Here is a 21,763-nt window from a genome sequence, read left to right as displayed (position 1 = left end):
TTCGGATAGCTCTGAAATAATGCCTCAAAGAGGAAAGGAGGGGTATCGAGATACGTCGTAAAGGTGAAGGGGGCAGTGCCTGCAGCCATGCACGCATTTTGTGAAAGTTGGCTGCTGGTCTCGTGAAGGTTACAACTAGTCAGAGACATCAGTCATCATTGATGGTTTCAGTGTTTTTCTGGACATGAGGAGATGCAAGTATTGGGCTCAGAAAATCCTCTCCTAAAGATAGCTAAGTATCCGAGGACCCGTTCTTCCAGTTTTCCCAGAGCACAGAGGGCCTCAGTCCCGGTCTCCACCCTGAGCTCTGGGGCTGCTTCGGTTTGGTAGCTTCAGTGGCTCATATTTTACTCCACGTAGAGACAGATGGCAAGGGCCAAACTTCAGTTCACAGAGGAGCAAGAGTGGATTGAGGCTGAGGGTTTCAAAAGATGTCCATTTCATTCTGGGTGTTTATGGTCATGGAGATGGGTGGCTTGTTTACTAGTACTGTTAGGTAATCATTCATGTGACTTCTTTTATGTACTCAATGGTTTAAATTCCCCAGATCTTCAGAAATGTCACTTTCCACTGGGGAAATTTTCCCTCTCATGATTAAACACACACACACACACACACACACACACACCCCTACCTTCCTTCTTCAGTATTAATCACCTTCTCCTATAATTGGTACTTAAAATGTCAAAGGAGAAGGAATTAATTAACAGGAGTATCCAGTGCAGCAAGGCATGCTGCAAGGCTCTGGGACTGCTTATAAAAAGCACTTCCTTAAATATTTTGAGCACTTTTGGGAATCAGAAACCTCCCTTCTAATTGAAAGATCCTTAACTATACCCCAAGTGCTGGCTGAGGGCCAGGGGTGCAGAGCTGAGAGAGGAGGCCTATGGAAATTCCTTCTCCACCATTCTAGGGAAACCTGTCTCCAAACTGGGAAGAGGGGGCAACAGAGGTTCAGAAACACGGGTCCCAGACAGAATCCGAGGGCGAAGAAAAGACTTAATATTGCCGAGCTCCTGCTGTGTGTCAGGACCTTTACATACGATATTTCACAACGCTCCTGTAAGACAGGTGATACGGTTATCTCCATTTTACAGATGGGGAAACTGAGGCTCAGAGTAGTTGTGAGTTCCCCATGTCTTGCAGTTGCTAAATGAAAGTTCAAAGGACTCAAACCTAGGTCTCGTTCTAAAGCTTTGCTTTTTCATGGAATCCTAAAAGCATTCCCACCTGGCTTCTGGGTTGCTCCCCACCCTAGCCCCAAACTCGCAACCAACAGGAGTTTTGACAGCTAAGCCTGAAGCCAAGACCTGGGCCTGGGAGGTGGAACCGGGAGCAGCACAGGGCCCCGCCCTGGCTCCGGTATCAGCCAATGGTGCTACGGCACCGACAATCTTTAGTCCAATCAGCCTGAGCTCCCCGCCCCCATCCCCCATTTTCTCCTCCCCGCCCCTCCGCTTTCCCTTTGGCTCCACCGAGCTTGACCGAGCGGAAAGTCCCTTCAGTCCGCTCCGGGCTGGCAGCCATTGGAGGAAGGTCTGTCACAGGGAGGCCCAATCAGAGCGTGCGCAGGAACATAGTTCCGGCGGCGATTGGTTAGCGCGACGGTTGTCCCTACCGCCCCCGCTCCCTCCCTCCCTCCCTGGGCGGTTCGGAGGCGGGGCAGGTGGGGGCGGGCCCAGGTAGCAGGTTAGGCTGCGCGGGGCTCCGCGCGTCGGAGGTAAATACTAGGGCGGTGGGTGTGGGGCGCCAGGGCTGGTCTGGGACTCGGGCTAGCGAGGCTGGGGAAGGGGCGACGCCCGGCCACCCAAGGTGAGTGAGTGAGCCGGCGGCCGAGCGGGCGAGCGACGGGCGGCCCGGCCCCTTGGGCACCCCTCCCCGGCCTTTGGGCGCCTCGAGCTGTCGCTTCGGTCGTCGGGCCCTCGGCGCCGGCCCGTTACTTGCCCTGGCCCTTAGCAGGGCCAGGCCCGCGGGGTGCTGAGCCCACTGACGTCAGCCCGGGCTTCCCCACCACCAGGGCTTCCCCACCCCCCGGGGCCTTCCTGAGAGGGCTCCCGAATCGTGGGACCATGTCGCCGCCGCCGGGACCTCCGGAGAAGAGAGGACTTTGGGGTGGGAGCAGCGCAGGAAACCGTCTCCCCCTTGGGTCCCCCCCCATTTACAGGTGGCGAAACCGAGGCACCGGCCACTGGCCGGCTCCCGACAGCCAGGGTTGGCATCGAGAGCCTAGGCTGTAATATGTCACATCGGTGCTTTGGGGCGTATCGGTCGATCGGTTTTAGGGTGTTTGTGGCTCCCGTCCAGGAAGAGCAGTCGGGGTTCTGGCCTCCTTAATGGCGTGTTGTGCTTTTTCTTTCAGTTTCCCCCTTTCCAGGGTGAGGATGGTTTTATACAACAACCTGGAGTTCTTTAGTTGAAAGGTGCGCTCTGTTGAAGCAAGGTATTCATTCTTTTCTTTCTTTTTGTTTTTTCTTTATTGTCAAATTAACAGTCTGTAGGGAAAAGCGTGAGGTCTTGAGGGAAGATAGTGTTCCTGAGTTTGGGTCTCAGCCGGGTCAGCTGCCCAGTTATTCGTGTACTTGGCATCTTTTCTGTTCAACCCCATGGCATTTGCATGTTTTAGGATGGTTGTCATCTTCCAGCCACCAAGCCTTTCAGTCTCTCAGCCCCCATCACTCCTGTCCCCTTCTTCTCCCCAGGGTCCCTGGAAAGTTGTGAGCTTAGCTCAGCTAAGGAGCATTCCCTGCCTTGCTTTTGCGTTCAGGTTAATAGGGATCTTGCTAAGATTGTGCCTTTTGCCATCTTTGGCTCCGGAGGAAATATCCAGGCCTTGAAAATGTGTGTTCATTCAAGTGTTGGAGTTCTGCACACCCCCTCACGCCCCAAGTAGATTGAATGGCCTAAGAATTTAGCCTGCCAATTCCCTGCTGGGTGGTGGGTGGATTTGAACTAGCACAGTATTAGGAGAAAATGATTTGCTAGAAATTCTTGTTGAAGTTCCTGTACTGTGAATGTTGATAACACCCAGAACATTCTCCAATGTTCTGCTAGAAAATTTTACAATACTCTTTCGAAGAAGGCTTCTTTTGGAGGCTAAGTTTTGCGAAGAGCTGATAAGACCAGGGCACTTGTTATGCAAAATAAACAACAGTCGGGCAGTGAAAACGATTTCTTGTGATCTGGCCTGCCTAAATTGATTTTGTTTAAGGAAGTCTTTAACAGGAGAGACAAGAGTAATTATCCAGTTCATCACACTATTAGTGTTTTGTTCTTGATTTTCAGTGTGATCTTATAGGCATCAGACATGGTGTGAGACTCTGGGAAACGCAGTTTCAAGTGAACCTCAAAACGAGTTGTTTTCATAAATGTAAAAATTTTCCTCAATAAAGTGGTATAAAGATTGACCATCACTTCAGTGAGCCAGAGAATTAGAATTAGTGTTTATCTAGGGAATTAGGTAAAAATCATTAAATCCTCTCAACTCCTGTAAGTCTTCTCTCCTTTTTTTTTTTTTTTTTTTAACCGAAAAGAAGCTTTTAATCACTTAAACAGTTAGGGCGAGGAAATGGAATTTTGCCTTTCACTGTTGTCACCTGAGTGAAGCAAGTCATTCACTGATTTCGCATGAACTGCAGGTCTGACACTGTCAGGCCCTTGTGTGGGCGGTGGAAATACAAAGATGAAGGACTTTCGAATTTACAGTTGAGAAGTGTTGGTATGAGAAAAATGAAAACTGACGGTGTCTTTTCTGGTTGTGGAATCTCTGCTGTTCAGGAATATAAACACGTGAAAGTGAGAGATGGTCTTTCCTAAAATGGTAATAATTCCAGCAATCTAGAGGCATTTGGAAAAAGCCCTATCTTCTTTAGCATTCACGCTGACCTTCTCACCTCTCTGCCATCTATAATGATGGCAGCTTTTTAGTGTTGTAATTTTTATTCTGATTTACATAGCTTCCTGTGGTTTTTTTTTAGAACAAGTCGGGATATCTCAGGGGATGCAAAGTGTCATTCAACTGCATCTGGTTTTGTTTTCTCCAGTGATGTTCTTTGAACAACAATAACCCGATAACTTGAGCATCAACGTGACATTGTATCTTCCGGATAAGTTAACCTTTGTCAATTTTATGTAGCTAATGGTGTTCATGTGTACCAAATATTATCTTATAGAACTAAGTTGGACCTTTAATTTTTTTTGCACAGAACTTATTTCTTGATCTTTTCTTTGTGCTCATAGGAAGCTGACATTCGTGCCTTCTCACCCTCATCTTGGTTTAGTGACTTTATTTTAATACAATTAAATTTTCCTTTACTCAGAATCCAGATAACAACAAGCTTAGATTCCTAGATCTGTTTTCAAATCTGTGTGACCCTCATCTCAAATATTGTTAAAAAAAAAAAAAAAAAAGACCTGTTTAGTACGGTTTTAGGGTTAAAAATATTATGGTATTTTCTGGTGTGAAATAAGTACTGTGGTATTTAGTGCTTTTAGATAAAAGTACTTTAGTACTTTTAGATAAATCATTTGTGATACATTTGCGCTCAGTGTGAAGTACAGTATATTGTTAGAGGTCATTTTTAAACAGACCTGGAAAGTAGTAACAGAACACAAGTGAGAACAGCCGTCATATCTTAAATCATATGTATTTTTCAGTGTCTCACATTGTGCTGAGTGCCTAAAAATACCAAACTAACAAGCCTTCTTGGTTGTTAAAGAGCTCATTGACAACGTGATGTAAGTCTTTCCTACTTGGTCTTGAGTCAATTTTTGGTGCTTGGGTTTCTTTTTTTTTTTTTTTTTTTTTTGCTTTTTTTAGGGCTATGCTTATGGCATATGGAAGTTCCCAGGCTAGGGGTCGAATCAGAGCTACTGCTGCCAGCCTACACCACAGCTCCTGGCAATGCTGGATCCTTAACCCACTGAGCAAGGCCAGGGAATCCTCCTGAATACTAGTTGGGCTCCTTACCCCTCAGCCACAATGGGAACTTCCTGCTTGGGTTTCTTAAGACTTAAAAAATTTAACTGTTGGGCATATCCCACTGAGAGAAGAATGTTGGCATTATATTCATTCCTATAGTGGGAGGAAAGTTGCTATTAGTGTATTTTGCTGTGGTGTGAGCTGACTGATATATTAATGATCATTAAATTTGTTGTCTTATAAACCTCTGGTAGAGCCGTAAAGTTCCCCATGCAACTTGCTCTATCAGTTGCAATGAGGAGAATCAATTTTTAATATGGTATTCCAAATCTATTCTTTTTTATTTTCATTTTTTCTTTTTTTTTTTTTTTTTTTTCGGTCTTTTTGCCATTTCTTGGGCCGCTCCCTCGGCATATGGAGGTTCCCAGGCTAGGGGTCTAATCGGAGCCATAGCCACCAGTCTACGCCAGGGCCACAGCAACGTGGGATCCGAGCCACGTCTGCAACCTACACCACAGCTCACGGCAAGGCCGGATTGTTAACCCACTGAGCAAGGGCAGGGACCGAACCCGAAACCTCATGGTTCCTAGTCGGATTCGTTAACCACTGCGCCACGACAGAAACTCCCATTTTTTCTTTTTTAATGTATTCTTTCCAAAAGAGGAAAGACCACATCCTTTTTATTTTTGGATAATGCTTTTTAAATATTTTGTAACTTTTGCTTTGGCTGTTTTAGTTGTCTAACATGACCTATCCTGTTAATGAGTTTAATCTCACTCCTACTTGTGCTAAGGCAAGTTAGAAAAAAGTTACTGCTCCTTATGTAGTTCACTTTAAAATACAATTCTTAAATAACTTATTTTTTTAATTTTTATTTTTTTGTCTTTTTGCCATTTCTTGGGCCGCTTCTGCGACATATGGAGGTTCCCAGGCTAGGGGTCGAATCGGAGCTGTGGCCGCCGGCCTTCGCCAGAGCCACAGCAACGCAGGATCCGAGCTGTGTCTGCGATCTACACCAAAGCTCATGGCAACGCCGAATTGTTAACCCGCTGAGCAAGGCCAGGGATCGAACCCGCAACCTCATGGTTCCTAGTCGGATTTGTTAGCCACTGAGCCACGACAGGAACTCCAACTTATTTTATCTATTTATTTATTTTTGTCCTTTTAGGGCCGCACCAGCGGCATGTGGAGGTTCCCAGGCTAGGGGTCTAATTAGAGCTACAGCTGCCAGCCTACACCACAGCCACAGCAATGCCAGATCCGAGCCGTGTCTGGACCTACACCACAGCTCACGGCAATGCCAGATCCTCTCAACACACTGTGTGAGGCCAGGGATCGAACCTGCAACCTCATGGTTCCTAATCGGGTTTGTTTCCACTATGCCAAGACAGGAACTCCTTAAATAACTTATTAAATTGCCCCCAACTTTTATAAACTAAAGTGGTTATATCATATTTTGCTGTGGACCATCTCCTACATGATTTGCAAAAAACCACTTTTGTAATTAAATTCATTTAAAATAGCATGTCCTGGGAGTTCCCGTCGTGGGGCAGTGGTTAACGAATCCGACTAGGAACCATGAGGTTGCGGGTTCGGTCCCTGCCCTTGCTCAGTGGGTTAACGATCCGGCGTTGCCGTGAGCTGTGGTGTAGGTTGCAGACGCGGCTCGGATCCCGTGTTGCTGTGGCTCTGGCGTAGGCCGGTGGCTACAGCTCCGATTCAACCCCTAGCCTGGGAACCTCCATATGCCGCGGGAGCGGCCCAAGAAATAGCAACAACAACAACAACAACAACAACAACAAAAGACAAAAAAAAAAAAAAAAAAAATAGCATGTCCTAATGCCTTACATATTATAATTTAGTTTTGTCTTGGTAATATTCCATTAGCACTGGTTTTTATTTTAATTTGTGATGTGGATGGTCAAGCTAGAGAACCAATAGCACAGGAGTTGCTGGCAGGTAATTATTAAGATTCAGGGAATTTGTTAATATTTGAAGATATAATTTGTGGGAATTAAACATTTTTCTTTTCAAAATAGAATTGCCATACTTAAAAAACAGTTCTTGGCCAAAAGTATTTAAATATGTTTTAAAGAGAACAGGAGTTCCTGTCCTGGCTTAGTGGTAATGAACCCGACTAATATCCATGAGGTCTCAGGTTCGATCCCTGGCCTTGCTCAGTGGGTTAAGGATCTGGCATTGCTGCGGCAGCTACAGCTCTGATTCAGCCCCTAGCCTGGGACCCTCCATATGCGGAGGGTGTGGCCCTAAAAAGACAACCAAAAAATAAATAAAGAGAACAAAACACCTTCACTTGTTTAGGAGTTGCTTTTTTTCTTTTTTTAAGGACCGCACCTGCAGCATGTGGAAGTTCCCAGGCTAGGGGTCGAATTGGAGCTACAACTGCCAGCCTACATCACAGCCATACAGCAACGCCAGATCCGAGCTGTGTCTTTGACCTACACCACAGCTCACGGCAATGCCAGATCCTTAACCCACTGATTGAGGTCAGGGATCAAACTCACGTCCTCATGGATACTACTAGTTGGGTTCGTTACCACTGAGCCACAATGGGAACTCCTCGGAGTTGCTTTTTGGCTATTTCATCCTTCTGGGAGCAACTAAAATAATGTCCGTGCAATAAGGCCTAATGGTACTCCTAAAAGACCCGTTCAGAAGTTATGTACTCCTCTTTTTATTGTTTTTTTTTTTTTTTTTTTTTTTTCCTAACAAACATATTTTATCCCCTGGCTTCTCAGAACTGATTAGAAGTAGTAAGTTGGAAAGCAGAAAGGCCGTAAAAGAAGTCAAATGCCTGTTACAGGAAACCACAGGAAATGGCTGATGGAAAGGGAAAACTATAGTCTATATGTCTATGGAAGGCAGACGCAGGAACTCAGAAAGCACACATGTAAAGCCTCTTACCAAAGTAACAGACATCTTTGCATTCGGAAGGTCATATGTAATCATTTCTATTCGAGTTGATGATTCAATGATCAAGGTAAAAATGAGGCTGTTTCCTTGTTGAGAAATGCTGACATTTAGGAAGTATTTTGGTCAGCCATAACAAATACTTCCTTTGGGGATTTTTCAAGGAATAGAGCCAAATTAAGGTTTGGGTTGCCATTTGGGTAGCCTTCATGAGGGGTTTTGTTTATCTGGTGCCAAGATAGGAGTTCCCACAGGTGTCTTATGTAAGTGGCAAATATAAATTGATCCTGTTGCTGCCCAAGTAGACAGTGCCCTCAAGTGGAAATAAGACAAACGCGTTATTAAAAAAAGAGAAAAAGTATAGAGGGAGAACCACTTCTTGCTGCCCGTGCCCACTAAATACTGTGCATATATTTCAGTGCTATTGGTTTGAGGTGGTGCCAAGCCCCTTACCCTGTCTTGGGTAATCTTCATGTCTCATTCTGGCTTGGAAAGACACAGACTTTAAAAAATGCTATCCTGTCGTGGCACAGCAGAAATGAATCCGACTAGGAACCATGAGGTTGCATGTTGGAACCCTGGCCTCGCTTAGTGGGTTAGGGATCTGGTGTTGCTGTGAGCTATGGTGTAGGTCGCAAACGTGGCTTGGATCCTGTGTTGCTGTGGCCGGCAGCTATGGTTCTGATTAGACCCCTAGCTTGGGAACCTCCATACGCTGCCAGTGTGGCCGTAAAAAGCAAAAAAAAAAAAAAGGCTATCTTTTTAGAGAACCTCATTATCTGCCAGTGTGTTCTAAAATGTTATTCTGTGTATAGATTTGCCACATTACGTATTTAATCATTAAGTTAAGTGATTAAACTTAAAATTTGGCTCTTTAGTTTCAGGAGTATTTATAGGAGTATTTATTTTTTAATAACAAGAATAAAATAGGTAAATATGATAGTGCTATCATCTGCTGCTGTTACCCAGAATAATGGAAATGGATCTCTCTACCTCAAAGAGGGTGGAATAAGTGCCGTATTAAGAAACCAGATAGGCTCTTCATGTGACAGAGCATACGTAAGAGCTGTTGTTTTCAGTAAGATAATTAATTAACTTGATGAATTAAAGTAACTTGAATTGATGGAATTGTATAGTTTTAAACCAGTGATTCAGGTAGGGTTGCAAAAGGGTATTTTAATTGTGAAAGATTAGTATTCTTGTAAACATTCTAAATGAACATTTGTAACTGAAAAAGAAATAATCTTTTGTGTATTCCTTTCTAGTATACATAGTTGAAATTGTGGTATTTGATACTGTATTGCAGTTCCTTTTTTTTTCTTTTCTTTAGGGCTACAGGTGCAGCATATGGAAGTTCCCAGGCTAGGGTTCGAATCGGAGCTGCACCTACTGGCCTGTGCCACCACAGCCACAGCAGCTCCAAATCTGAGCCGTGTCTGTGACCTATACCATGGCTCACAGCAACACCAGATCCTTAACCCACTGAGCAAGGCCAGGGATCGAACTTGCATTCTCGTGGATACTAGTCGGATTTGTTTCCACTGAGCCGCAATAGGAACTCCAGTTCTATTTTTTTGTAGTCCATGTTTTGATGGCTACAAATTGATTTTTAAGATATCTTTAATATAATCAGATTTATAAGATCCGATATTTAGGATTGAGAAAAATTAAATGATAGCTGTGATTAATATGATTAACATTTGCCTGTCTAAGGACAAAATATACAAGATTAAGGACATGAAACTGAGTTAGATGAAATGTTCAGTTATCAAAATATGGCACACAGATAAATGAATTATGGCTGAACTTTCAGAATGTCATTTTATGATATTTTTATTGATAAAAATGTTCAATATAATAATTATGATGGATGATTTTTTGGCTAAACCACGCGTACAGAAATAATACCTTTCTAATTTGTGCATTTTGCCCCAATACAGCAGCTTATTCATTAGACAGGATCTATTAAAGATTCTACTTTTTGAAGTTTAAAAATGTCAATATATATGTGTGTATATGTATCGTTATCTTTTACCAGAATTTGAGTTCATAAATTTCAGTGCCTTGGAAACAAACATACTGTATTATCTTTGGAGGTAATTTACAGTTGAATCTCCTTAACTGAATATGTAAGATTACAGCAGATACAAGTAATATTGTGTGTCTTTTAACCTTTTAAGGTATTTTTGGAAGTATGTCATTAGTGTGTGTGTGTTTTATTAGTAGAAAGAATTTAAAAAGTCTTTAACCTTGATTTTAGCTCCTGTTGAGTGAAGTGTAAAGGTTCTTTTTGCTTGTCCTGCAGGCATTTTGATTTGCTGTTTTTTTACAGCATGGACACCAAATTGCTAAAAACATGCTTTGGGGCCGCCTGTGAATTTACCTTTTGCGGTTTTGCTACACACTTAGTAGTTCCCTTTCTTTTGAGTTAATGTTCTGGAGTTAATATCACAATGAGTTCGGGCTTATGGAGCCAAGAAAAAGTTACTTCACCCTACTGGGAAGAGCGGATTTTTTATTTGCTTCTTCAAGAATGCAGTGTTACAGACAAACAAACGCAAAAGCTCCTTAAAGTACCAAAGGGGAGTATAGGACAGTATATCCAAGACCGTTCTCTGGGGCATTCGAGGATTCCTTCTGCAAAAGGCAAGAAAAGTCAGATTGGATTAAAAATTTTAGAGCCACCACATGCAGTTCTGTTTGTTGATGAAAAGGATATTGTAGAAATAAATGAAAAATTCACAGAGTTACTTTTGGCAATTACCAATTGTGAAGAGAGGTTCAGCCTGTTTAAAAACAGAAACAGACTCAGTAAAGGCCTCCAAATAGATGTGGGCTGCCCTGTGAAAGTCCAGCTGAGATCTGGGGAAGAGAAATTTCCTGGAGTTGTGCGCTTCAGAGGACCCTTATTAGCAGAGAGGACAGTATCGGGAATATTCTTTGGAGTAGAATTACTGGTAAGTTTGATTACACCATTTTAGTGGGCACTGTGTGTGTTTATATGGGTCTGTGTGTGCATACATGTATTTTTTCCCTTTTTACTCGTTTTTTAAATTTAATTTTATTGAAGTAAGTTGATTTACAATGTTGTGATGATTTCTGCTGTACAGCAAAGTGATTCAGCCATACATATACACGTATCCACTCCCACGAGGGTTATCACAGAACAGTGAATAGATTTCCCTGTGCTATACAGCAGGTCCCTGTTGACCATCCACTGCATCTACAAAAAAATGTGCATTTGCCCATCCTCCCATGCATCCCTCCCCCCACCCCACCCTTTCCCTTTGGTAACCATAAATTTGTTTCCAAAGTCATGTGAGTCTGTTTCTGTTCTATAAATAAATTCATTTCTATCATTTTTAAAAACTCCACATGTAAGTGGTTCTGTATGGTATTTGTCTTTCTCTATCAAACTTACTTCACTTAGTATGATAATCTTTAGGTCCACCCATGTTGCCACAAATGACATTATTTCATTCTTTTTTATGGCCGAGTAATATTCCATTGTATATATGTACCACATCTTCATCCATTCCTCTGTCGATGGGCATTTAGGTTGCTCCTATGTCTTGGCTATTGTAAATATGGTTGCAATGAACTATGATGTGCATGCATGTTTTCAAATTATAGTTTGCTCCAAATATATGTCTAGGAGTGGAATTTCTGGATCATATGGTTGTTCTAGTTTTAGTTTTTTGAGGAACCTCCATACTGTTTTCCATAGCAGTTGTACCAATTTACATTCTGAACAGTGTAGGAGGGTTCTTTTCTCTATGCCCTCTCCAGCATTTATTGTTTGATGGCCATTCTGACTTTTTTCCCCCTTTTAAATACAAAATACATTTTCCCAGAAATCTTCTGTAATTTTTAATATTAATAATCCTAAGATTTACTTTCTAATGGTAAAATGAGATGATGCAAAAATTTTGCATTGAAAACTTTTAAAACTACTACAGTAGGAAATAATGCAAAATAGATCATGTACTTACTGAAGATTTTCATGTCTTAGAAATTTTAACATTGAATGTTAAAAATGAACTCTACCAAAGTTCCCTGGTGGTCTAGAGGTAAAGGATCCAGTGTTGTCACTGCTGTAGTGCGGGTTCTATCCCTGGCCTGGGAATTTCCACATGCCTTGGGTATGTGGCCCCCAAAAAGAACTCTACCAATTATAAATGAGTTAATCACTTAACAAAATTATTAATTTTCCAGGGACATTATCATCCTGTACACAGTTTTTCTTAATGTGTACTATTAAGTAATGAAATTTGTTTATGTGTGTATATATATATTTTTAAATAAGTTGCAGCATTTTCAACGTGCTGATAGTTGTCCTTGATAATATACATGAAAATCATCTTGAAATTTGTTTCTACTGAAAAAAGAAGCATGAACTCTGTGATATATTTCCAAAATTAATATCAGTTTTCAGGAACTTAAATGTCACTTACATTTTGGCATTTTTGCAAATAGAATTTCATGCCTTGTTTGCTTTTTGATTTAATTTTTAAAGCAGCAATTATAAAAACAATTGGAGGGTTGAGTCTCAGCTATGCCATTTACTAGCAGGGTTACCAGATTATTTAACCAAGCTCCTTGTCTAAATCTGCTTCTTCATCTGTAAAATAGTATTATTAGTACACAACTTGCAGTGTTTTTATGATACATTGCTTCAGGATATAGTATGGTGGCTGGCATAGTTGGCACTCAATAAATGAAGCTATCATTAGTGTTATGTTAAATAAATCTTTTTTTAATGACACAATTTTTTGTTAAAATAACAATTATAGAATCCAGCCCAGCTCTCTCACAGTAGAGTTATGACTTGAAATTGTCTAGGAATTTTATTTCAGCCTCAGATAGTTTCTTCCTTATTTTTTAAACACCCTAAATTCAACAGCAGCTGCTAATAATTATGTTCCTTATATGTCATTTAGAATTTTTCTCTGAAGTCCCCAGAGTGGATCTCTTTTCTCAAGAGCTCATCTTTCTCTGTCTATCTGTTGGTCATTTTTTTTCCTTTTATTTCAAAACTAGGAAGAAGGTCGTGGCCAAGGTTTCACTGATGGGATATATCAAGGGAAGCAGCTTTTTCAGTGCGATGAAGATTGTGGAGTATTTGTTGCGTTGGACAAGCTAGAAATCATAGACGACGATGACCCTGGACTGGAGAGTGATTTTGCAGGGCCAGTGGACACAATGCAGGTTGAACTTCCCCCTCTGGAAATAAACTCCAGAGTTTCTTTGAAGCTTGGAGAAACTATAGAATCTGGAACGGTTATCTTCTGTGATGTTTTGCCAGGCAAAGAAAGCTTAGGATATTTTGTTGGTGTGGATATGGTAAGAAACTTTTGGATGATAATATCTTTCTGACTGTATCTGTTAGTTTTATGACCAATCTAGGTACAAACTAAACATTTGGGATATTTAAAATGGACTAATTTGTAGTAATTGAAAGAACAGGTTCTAATTTATCTTCAGTATAAAGGAAGAGTGATATGAGACAGGAGTCTAGCTGTAAAATTACACTCCCCGATTTTTCCAGTTGGAATAAATTGGAATAACGTTTTCAATCTTTAAATTTGCTCTGTGATGGCTGACCAATAAACAGAAGAAAACCCCGCCCAAATATATCACGTGATACCTTATTTTTCTTTGTTTTTAAAAGGATTTTTTTTTTTTTTTTTGGAATCTGTTTCTCTTTTTATAATACGTTGTCGGATTTTATTGGCTGATCTGATTTTAATGAGTCGTGTGTAAAAATCATTTACAGAGAGGCACATTCCTTTAGCGGAAAAGACAATTCGAATGTTTTCTTAGGATGTAAGTCACTCAACAAATTTTATATGGTGGTAAAATACATGTGACATAAAACTGACCATTTTACACCTTTCGAAGGGGACAGTTCAGACACTGAGCACATTTGCATTGCGGTGCATCCATCACCCCATTCATCTCCAGAACTTTTACTTCACCCCAAACTAAAGCCCTGTACCCACCAAGCAGTAATGCTCCATCACTCACTCCTCTCAGCCAGTATCCTGCTTCCTGTGTCTGTGCATTTGCTGATTCTAGGTGCCATAGACGTGGAATCGTACAGTCCTTGTCTGTTCATTTGTATCACTCATTTTTAATGTGACCTACAGTCATATTTGTTAATAATGGATACATCCCCATAGGGCAGATTGAGCAGTACCCGTGGGATTAAGATGAGGAGGAGAACAAGGCTTGAGCCCATGGTAATCATTGACTGAAAACTGGACAGGACTCTGTTGGGTGTAATGAAGGAAATTCATAGGGAATTATTAAAGACTCGGATGAGGGAGGATGTGAGTAATAGACTCATGATGTTTTAGTGATCACCCAGGCACACTTTTTGATAGGATATGCTTGTTCTCGCCTAAGTTTCTCTTCCCCTGTGCTTGGAAATTCTAGGAAATTCTATTTGATATCCATTCATTAGACAAACATTACTGGGTCGTTTAGATAGGCATTTATAGCGCATCTACCATGCGAAAGAGTTAGAGCCAGAGTAAAACATGTGAGGCCCCGGGATAGCTAGAAATAGAGAATATTTAAATATTCTTTAGATGTTCAGAATTTGTTCAGAGAAGAGGCTGTGGGCTGGCGGGAGGGAGGGTTGGCAAAAGGGCTCTTGGTTACTGGGGTTAGTTTCCTGTGGCTTTGGGTTATTTGGGCCTCAAACTTGGCAAAAGCCCTTTAGGCCGTCCCCTCCTTAGTTGTGGGAGCATCTTGTTTACTTGGGGTGGGTGGCCTTGAGGTTACACCGCCAGTGTCTCCCCCTGCCTCTGTCTGTCCTCCAGCTGGCCGGTGCGAGCATTCATTCCAAACCCCTCTAGCGCACCCCTTGCAAGGAAAGTTCTGGCAAAGGCGATCGTCTTCATCTCCTCTTTCCAGTGACACTCGAACGTTTTGTGTGTTGGTGCTCAGGGCAGTCGTCTGAGTGGGCCATCTCTTTGTCTCGCTCCATGAATAGCACTGTACAAGTGGGTGCTGCTTTGGAAAATAGAATAATTAATATAAACCTCTCCATTTTGGAGGCAATTCTTAATTCTTCTTCTTTTTTTTTGGCTTTTTAGAGCTGCCCCCGTGGCATATGGAGGTTCCCAGGCTAGGGTTCTACTTGGAGCTGTAGCTGCCAGCCTACACTACAGCCACAGCAACTCGGGATCCAAGCCGCATCTTCGACCTACACCATAGCTCATGGCAACGCTGGATCCTTAACCCACTGAGCAAGACCAGGGATTGAACCCACGTCCTCAGGTTTGTTAACTGCTGAGCCGTGACGGTAATTCCTTGGAGGCAATTCTTGCATACCCATAACATGGCAAAAGACCAATTGAAAAAAAAAAGACTTTCTGTCTACACAAAGGCACAGAGGAGTTTAACTTGAGGGTTTAAGTGCACAGGGAATGGAAAGGAGTGATTAGAACAAACTAGGGTTAATTAGGGGCAGATTTCTGCACAAAACTGTATGGTTAATACATCTTTCTTTGCAAATGGATGCGATTATATAGACTAGTACTTATTGTTCAGTAAAGTATGACAAATACTTTTAATCCCTTGCTCATCTGTGGGTTTACTGTGACTTAACTATTCTTAGATCTCATTTTTTTGAGGATCCCTTTATGGACAAAAAAGACTTTTCATATTTATATTTTATTGAGGGTTTTAAAGTTTATTATTTAATTTCTAGGATAATCCTATTGGCAACTGGGATGGAAGATTTGATGGAGTACAGCTTTGTAGTTTTGCAAGTGTTGAAAGTACAATTCTCTTGCATATCAATGATATCATCCCAGGTATGTTTCCTTTGTGTTTTATATATTATTAAGGCAGAGCTTCTAAGACCTAGTATTTAGTCATGCAAATGTAAGCATAAACTTCAGGATGTGTTTTTGAAACTTGACTTTTAAGTTATGGATTTGTTATTAAATGGAATATCCTTTCTTACCCCCAGATGAAAACCATTCTTAAAGATTTTTATTTCTAAAAGTATGTGGATGTGCGGCAGCATTTATTAGTTATTATCATTCACTTTTTCATTACCTGCCTATTCTAAGAGGGTTCGAAAGAAAAAAGAGCCCTTTCTGATGATTAGAAGGATCAGAAAATGTAAGCTCAGTGGTAATGAGCCTGACTAGCATCCATGAGGATTCGGGTTCAATCCCTGGCCCCACTCAGTGGGTTAAAAGATCCCGAGTTGCTGTGAGCTGTGGTGTAGGTGGAAGATGCAGCTCGGATCTGGCATTGTTGTGGCTGTGGTGTAGGCCAGCAGCTGTAGCTTGGATTTGACCCCTACCCTGGGAACCTCCATATGCAAGTGCAGCCCTAAAAAGCAAAAATAAATAAATAAATAAATAAGATCAAAAAATGTAATAAACTGTTACCTGTTTGAGTGAGAGCCTAGTTTAAACTAGAAGCCTTTAAAGTAGAAGCTGGTCCTCTAATATGATCTCATATACTGAGGAGAGGATTCTTGCTCTACGAGATGCCCTATGAGATCCCTTCCAGGTTTGAGGAGGTGTAACTGAACAGGCTTCATGACTTTGTAGTCCGAAATAGATCACCCGTTTTTACATCTTAAAAGTAATCTTAAGCAACCTTTTATTTTACCTCAAACAAGTAGCACCTACTGGCTGCTGTCAACTGATGGATAAGTTTCTATCGGTAGCAAGGTCAACATCAATGTCCCTTTGTTCTTAGTAGAATTCCAGTTATAAGCTAGTCTGTTGGTAATATGTTAATTGTGAAACAGGGAGCAGAGGCAGTCAGTGGTGGCAATTCTTATTGCGCATTATGCAATTATGAATACATTGTCAGAAAGCCTGCATTCATTAGCCACAAATTATGAATCCCTTAAGCAGATGACTTCTGCATTATTGACAAACTTAGAAGGGAGGGCTTTTTTTTTTTTTTTTTTTTTTTTTTGTCTTTTTAGGGCTGCACCTGTGGCATATGGAGGTTCCCAGGCTAGGGGTCTAATCGGAGCTGTAGTCGCCGGCCTATGCCACAACCACAGCAACTTGGGATCCAGGCTGCGTCTGCGACCTACACCACAGCTCACGGCAACGCCGGATCGTTAACCCACAGAACGAGTCCAGGGATTGAACCCGCAACCTCATGGTTCCTAGACGGATTCGTTAACCATTGAGCCACAACGGGAGCTTCAGAAGGTAGGTCTTAATAATCCCCATTTCGGTGATAAAAACTGGGCTTGTGGGGTAAGATTGACTGGGATCAAGTAGGATCTTCCTTGTTTCAGGTAGAGCCAGAATCGGAATCCAGACTTGTCTAGTTGTCAAACTCTGCCCTTTTCAGTATCTCCTCACCCCCAGTCCTCTGTGAAGACTTAGGGTCTGAAGACTGCGTAGAAAACAGACTTCTCAGCCTCACTTGTGTACTTGGGAATATTGTTTCCATGGAGATGTATTTTGTCTCTAATTCTATAAAAGCTGAATTCTGCTATAGCAAGGATCACAGCTGAACAAAGTTTTTTTTTTTTTTTTTGCTTCCAGTGTTACTTTGTTATTGCTGGTTTTGACACGGAGCACTTTTGAGTTCCCACAAGTCATTACAGGTCCTCAGTTTCTTTTTTTGCAAAAACGAAGGGGCTAATACCAGATGATCCTTGAGATTTCCTCCTGGCCTGCACTCTTTGCCCTTTGGTTTCCCTCTTGGCTTGGCAAGTAGTGAATGCTTGTTTTGCTGAGTTAGGAAATGCTTTCTACTTTAGCTTTTAGCCTGACAGCAAGAGTATGTTAATCTACTTGGCGGTATGGGATTCAAATGATAGCTTAATTTCAGTTTTGCTTTGTAAAAGTCTGACATACTTGGTTTTCCTTGATTGCTTTAAAATCGGTTTTTAATTTCTTACAAATTGGATTCTTAGCTCTTTCTTTGCCTCCCTTTGGAATAAATGGTTTACATTTGGAGGAAGTGCTTGATATTTTATTTGATACAGGTACTTGATATATATTTTGATAATATTTAGTTTGCCTTTTCATGCCTGCTTATGAAAAGACACAATCTATAATCTTATAAATCAAAATACTTTTTTTTTTTTGTCTTTTTAGGGCTCCACCTGCAGCATATGGAGGTTCCCAGGCTAGGGGTAGAATTGGAGCTTCAGCTGCTGGCCTATACCACAGCTACAGCAACTCAGGATCCAAGACGCATCTGTGGCCTACACCACAGCTCATGGCAACGCCAGATCTTTAACCCACTGAGCGAGGCCAGGCATCGAACTCACGTCCTCATGGATAGTGGTTAGATTCGTTACCACTGAGCCATGTCAGGAACTCCCCAAAATATGTATCAGTGTTACAGCAAGTGCTTATTGTTTAAAGAGCAGTTTTGTAAAAAGCGTGTTATCAAATACTATGAAACTCTTACTCAGGTTTCTCTTAGATGCTGAGAGTATAATAGGAAGCGAAACAGGTAAAAATTCTTCCCACATGGAGCTTTTATTCTAGTGAGTGAGGACAGACAATAAGACAGATGGCGATTGCATGGAGAATGATAAGAAGGTAAGGGGAAGGGGAGTTCTGAGAGACGAGGGGTGAGGCTTTCTACTTTCTATGGGGTAGTCCCAGTGAGCCTCTCTAGTGTGGTGACATCTATACTCTTGACATGAAGGAGATTTGAAAGCTTGGCCAACTTAAGGAATAGCAGGGGTTCCTTGTGGCTTGAATGAGGGAGAATAATAGGAGAGTGGTGAGAGCTGTGCCACACAGGGCCCAGTGGGCTGGTTTATGGATTCTTTGCTTTACTCTGAGGGACAAGGGGGGCTAAGGTAGGTTTTGGGTGAAGGACAACCTACCCTAGCTTACATTTGAGAATGATCCCTCTGTCTGGGTGTTAGAAGGAGGAAGCAGGGAGATCAGGAAGAGGACTGTTGGATTTAGCTGTGTGAGAGAGAGAGGGTGGTGGCTTGGATTGGGGTGATATCTTGGGGTGGTGTATGAGATATTGTTTAGTTGAGCCTGTTTTTTTTTTTGTCTTTTCTAGGGCCGCTCCCATGGCATATGGAGGTTCCCAGGCTAGGGGTCTAATTGGAGCTGTAGCCACTGGTCTACACCAGAGCCACAGCAACACGGGATCCGAGCTGCATCTGTGACCTACACCACAGCTCACGGCAACGCCAGATCCTTAATCCACTGAGCAAGGCCAGGGATCAAACCCGTAACTTGATGGTTCCTAGTCGGATTCGTTAACCCCTACGCCACAACGGGAACTCCGAGTTGAGCCTGTTTTTAAACTTATTATAAAGAGAATCATAGGTGGTATTCTTTAATTATCCTGTTGAAGGTGTATTTTGAGCTTCTTTCCTGCGGATGAAGTGCTGCTATTTGCCCTCACTGCTTCATATTATATTTCATTGTATGAATATTTCATGATTTAATAACCTGTTCTGATGTTAATGGGTGTTTGGATTTCGGGTATTTCCATATCCTCTTCAACATTTCATACTGATGAAAATTTTTGCCAATCTGATGCCTGAGAAATGGTATCTCAAGGTGGTTTTGATTGGTAGTTCCCTGGTAATAAGTAGGGTTGAATAACTTTTCATATGTTTATGGATCATTTGTTTCTTCTGTTAAATACCTATTCGTGGTGTCTTTGCTCAGTTTTCTGATAACTTGTTTATTATCTTTTGAGTTCTTTCACATTTTAATAAAATATTCTTTTATCATTTTATTATGAAATTTCAAACATATAGAAAAGTTGAAAGAATTTTATACTGAACATTCCTATTCCTACCACTAGATTCTACAGATAGTGTTTTTGTACTTGCTTTATCGTATAATCATCCATCCTTCTTCCATGTGCTAATCCAGCTTTTTTTTTTTTTTTTAAAAAAAAAAGCCATTTCAACATAGGTTATAAGTATCAGTACACTTCCTCCTAAATATTTCAGCATGCACAGGAGTTCCTGTTGTGGCACAGAGGAAACGAATCCAGCTAGCATCCATGAGGATGCGGTTTCAATCCCTGGCCTCGCTCAGTGGGCTGGGGATCCGGTGTTGCCATGAGCTGTGGTGTAGGTTGCAGATGTGGCTTGGATCCTGCGTTGCCGTGGCTGTGGTGTAAACCTGTGGCTACAGCTCTGATTCGATCCCTAGCCTGAGAACTTCCATATGCCACAGCTACGGCCCTAAAAAAAGCCAAAAAAAAAAAAAAAAGCCAAAAAATTAATCAGCATGCATATAATTAACTAGAGATAAGTATTTAGGTTTTTTTTTTCCTTTTGAGATAAAAGACATGTGTATCATGAAATACATATTACATCATTTGGGTTTTGACCAATGCAAATACCCTTGAGTTTAGTAACTATCAAGTTACCAAATAATTTTTGATAAGAAATGTATTCACAGATCTCAAATCAAAATCACGAAACAGTGTGGTAGAGTATCTTGTTTCCCTGCCTATTTCCCCTCTGCTCCAGTCCCCCCTCCATTCCTTGCTTCCCACTAGTAACTATTTTTGTTAGTTCCTTGTATTACTTTCCAGAGTTTCTTTATATAGCATAAACACATATTCTTTCTATTCTTTTTAAGCAAGAAGCATAGTATTTATACTATTCTGTGTGTGTTTTATTCTCTTCACTTTATATCTTGGAGTTCTTGTATATCTGAATAGAGAGGTTTTTCTCATCATTTACAGTGTGTAATTTTCCATTGTATTGTGGTTCCATAAGTTATTGATTCTTAGTGGTGGATATTTGGGTTGTCTCTAATTTTTTTTTTTTTTACTGTTACAAATAATGCTGCAGTAACTTTGTACATATATATGTCCATATATATTTTCCGCAAGTGCTGGCTTATCTATAGAATAGATTCCCAGAAGTGGGACTGCTTGGTGAAAAGCTGCATGCATTTATATTGTTCTAGATGTTGCAAAATTGCTTTCCATGGTGAATGTAGCAATCGATACTCCTACCAGCAGGGCGTGAGGGTGATGTTTCTTAATAGCTTTGCCATGACAGTGTATTGTTAAATTTTTTTCCAATCTGCTAGGTAAAATATGTATTCAGTGTAGTTTTAATTTGCCTTTCTCTGATGAATGAGGTTGAGCATGATTTTTGTGTGATTAAGAGAAATTTATATTTCTGCGAACTGTTTATTCATATCTATTGTCTATTTTTTACTGGATTATTGTTGTCTTTTCCTACCAATTTTTCTTTATGTGTTTAGGTTGTAAACTCTTATGATATGAGGTGCAAATGTTCCCTCCCATTTGTCCCCAGTCATTTGTCACTGGTCTTTTTTTTTATTGTTTATCTTCTTGCCCTTATTTTTGAAAACTGTGATAAAATATATATAATGAGATTGACCCTTCTAACCATTTTAAAATGTACAGTCAATGGCATTAAGTACATGTACAGTGATGTGCATTCGTCACTGCTGCTTCCAGACCACAGACCCTTTTCATAATCTCAAACAGAAACTCTATACCTATTGAGAAAGAACTCATTTCTCTCTTCCCTCAGCCCCTGGTAACTTCTGTTTTCTACTTTCCATCTGTAAATTTGCCTATTCTAGATGCCTCATAGAAGTGAAATCTGTACAATATTTGTTTTTTGTGTATAGCTTATTTCACTTAGTTTACTATCTTTTGACTTTGCTTTAAGTGATTTTTTTTTGTCAGGCAGGATTTTAAATGATTACATAGCTGAATTTATCACTTTTTTTCTTTCCTTTTTAGAGCCACACCTGCAGCATAAGTTCCTAGGCTATGGGTCAAATCAGAGCTGTAGCTGCAGGCCTTTGCCACAGCCGCAGCAATGCAGGATCTGAGCCGTGTCTGCTCAGCTCGCAGCGATGCTGGATCCTTAATCCCACTGAGCGAGTTCAGGGATCGAACCCACATCCTCCTGGATACTAGTCA

At 41.1% G+C, this 21,763-nt stretch overlaps 1 protein-coding gene across 10 annotated transcripts in view; it reads left to right on the top strand.

Moving 5' to 3' along the window:
* CYLD (CYLD lysine 63 deubiquitinase) overlaps positions 1,002–21,763 on the top strand; it is a 63,849-nt gene continuing 43,087 nt past the window's right edge. Inside the window, exons 1-6 of one of the 10 annotated variants that reach the window (XM_021094189.1) lie at positions 1,002–1,812; positions 2,360–2,440; positions 4,654–4,734; positions 10,155–10,806; positions 12,890–13,192; positions 15,570–15,675. In XM_021094189.1, the coding sequence (XP_020949848.1) occupies positions 10,303–10,806; positions 12,890–13,192; positions 15,570–15,675 (913 nt within the window). In that variant the 5' untranslated portion in view covers positions 1,002–1,812; positions 2,360–2,440; positions 4,654–4,734; positions 10,155–10,302. The other 9 variants (XM_021094190.1, XM_021094191.1, XM_021094184.1 and 6 more) reach the window with 9 other exon arrangements.

Source organism: Sus scrofa, chromosome 6 (genome assembly GCF_000003025.6).
Source record: "Sus scrofa isolate TJ Tabasco breed Duroc chromosome 6, Sscrofa11.1, whole genome shotgun sequence".
NCBI lineage: Eukaryota > Metazoa > Chordata > Mammalia > Artiodactyla > Suidae > Sus > Sus scrofa.
Note: the sequence above shows the minus strand (reverse complement) of the source record. Positions and strands in the feature narration are given on the sequence as shown.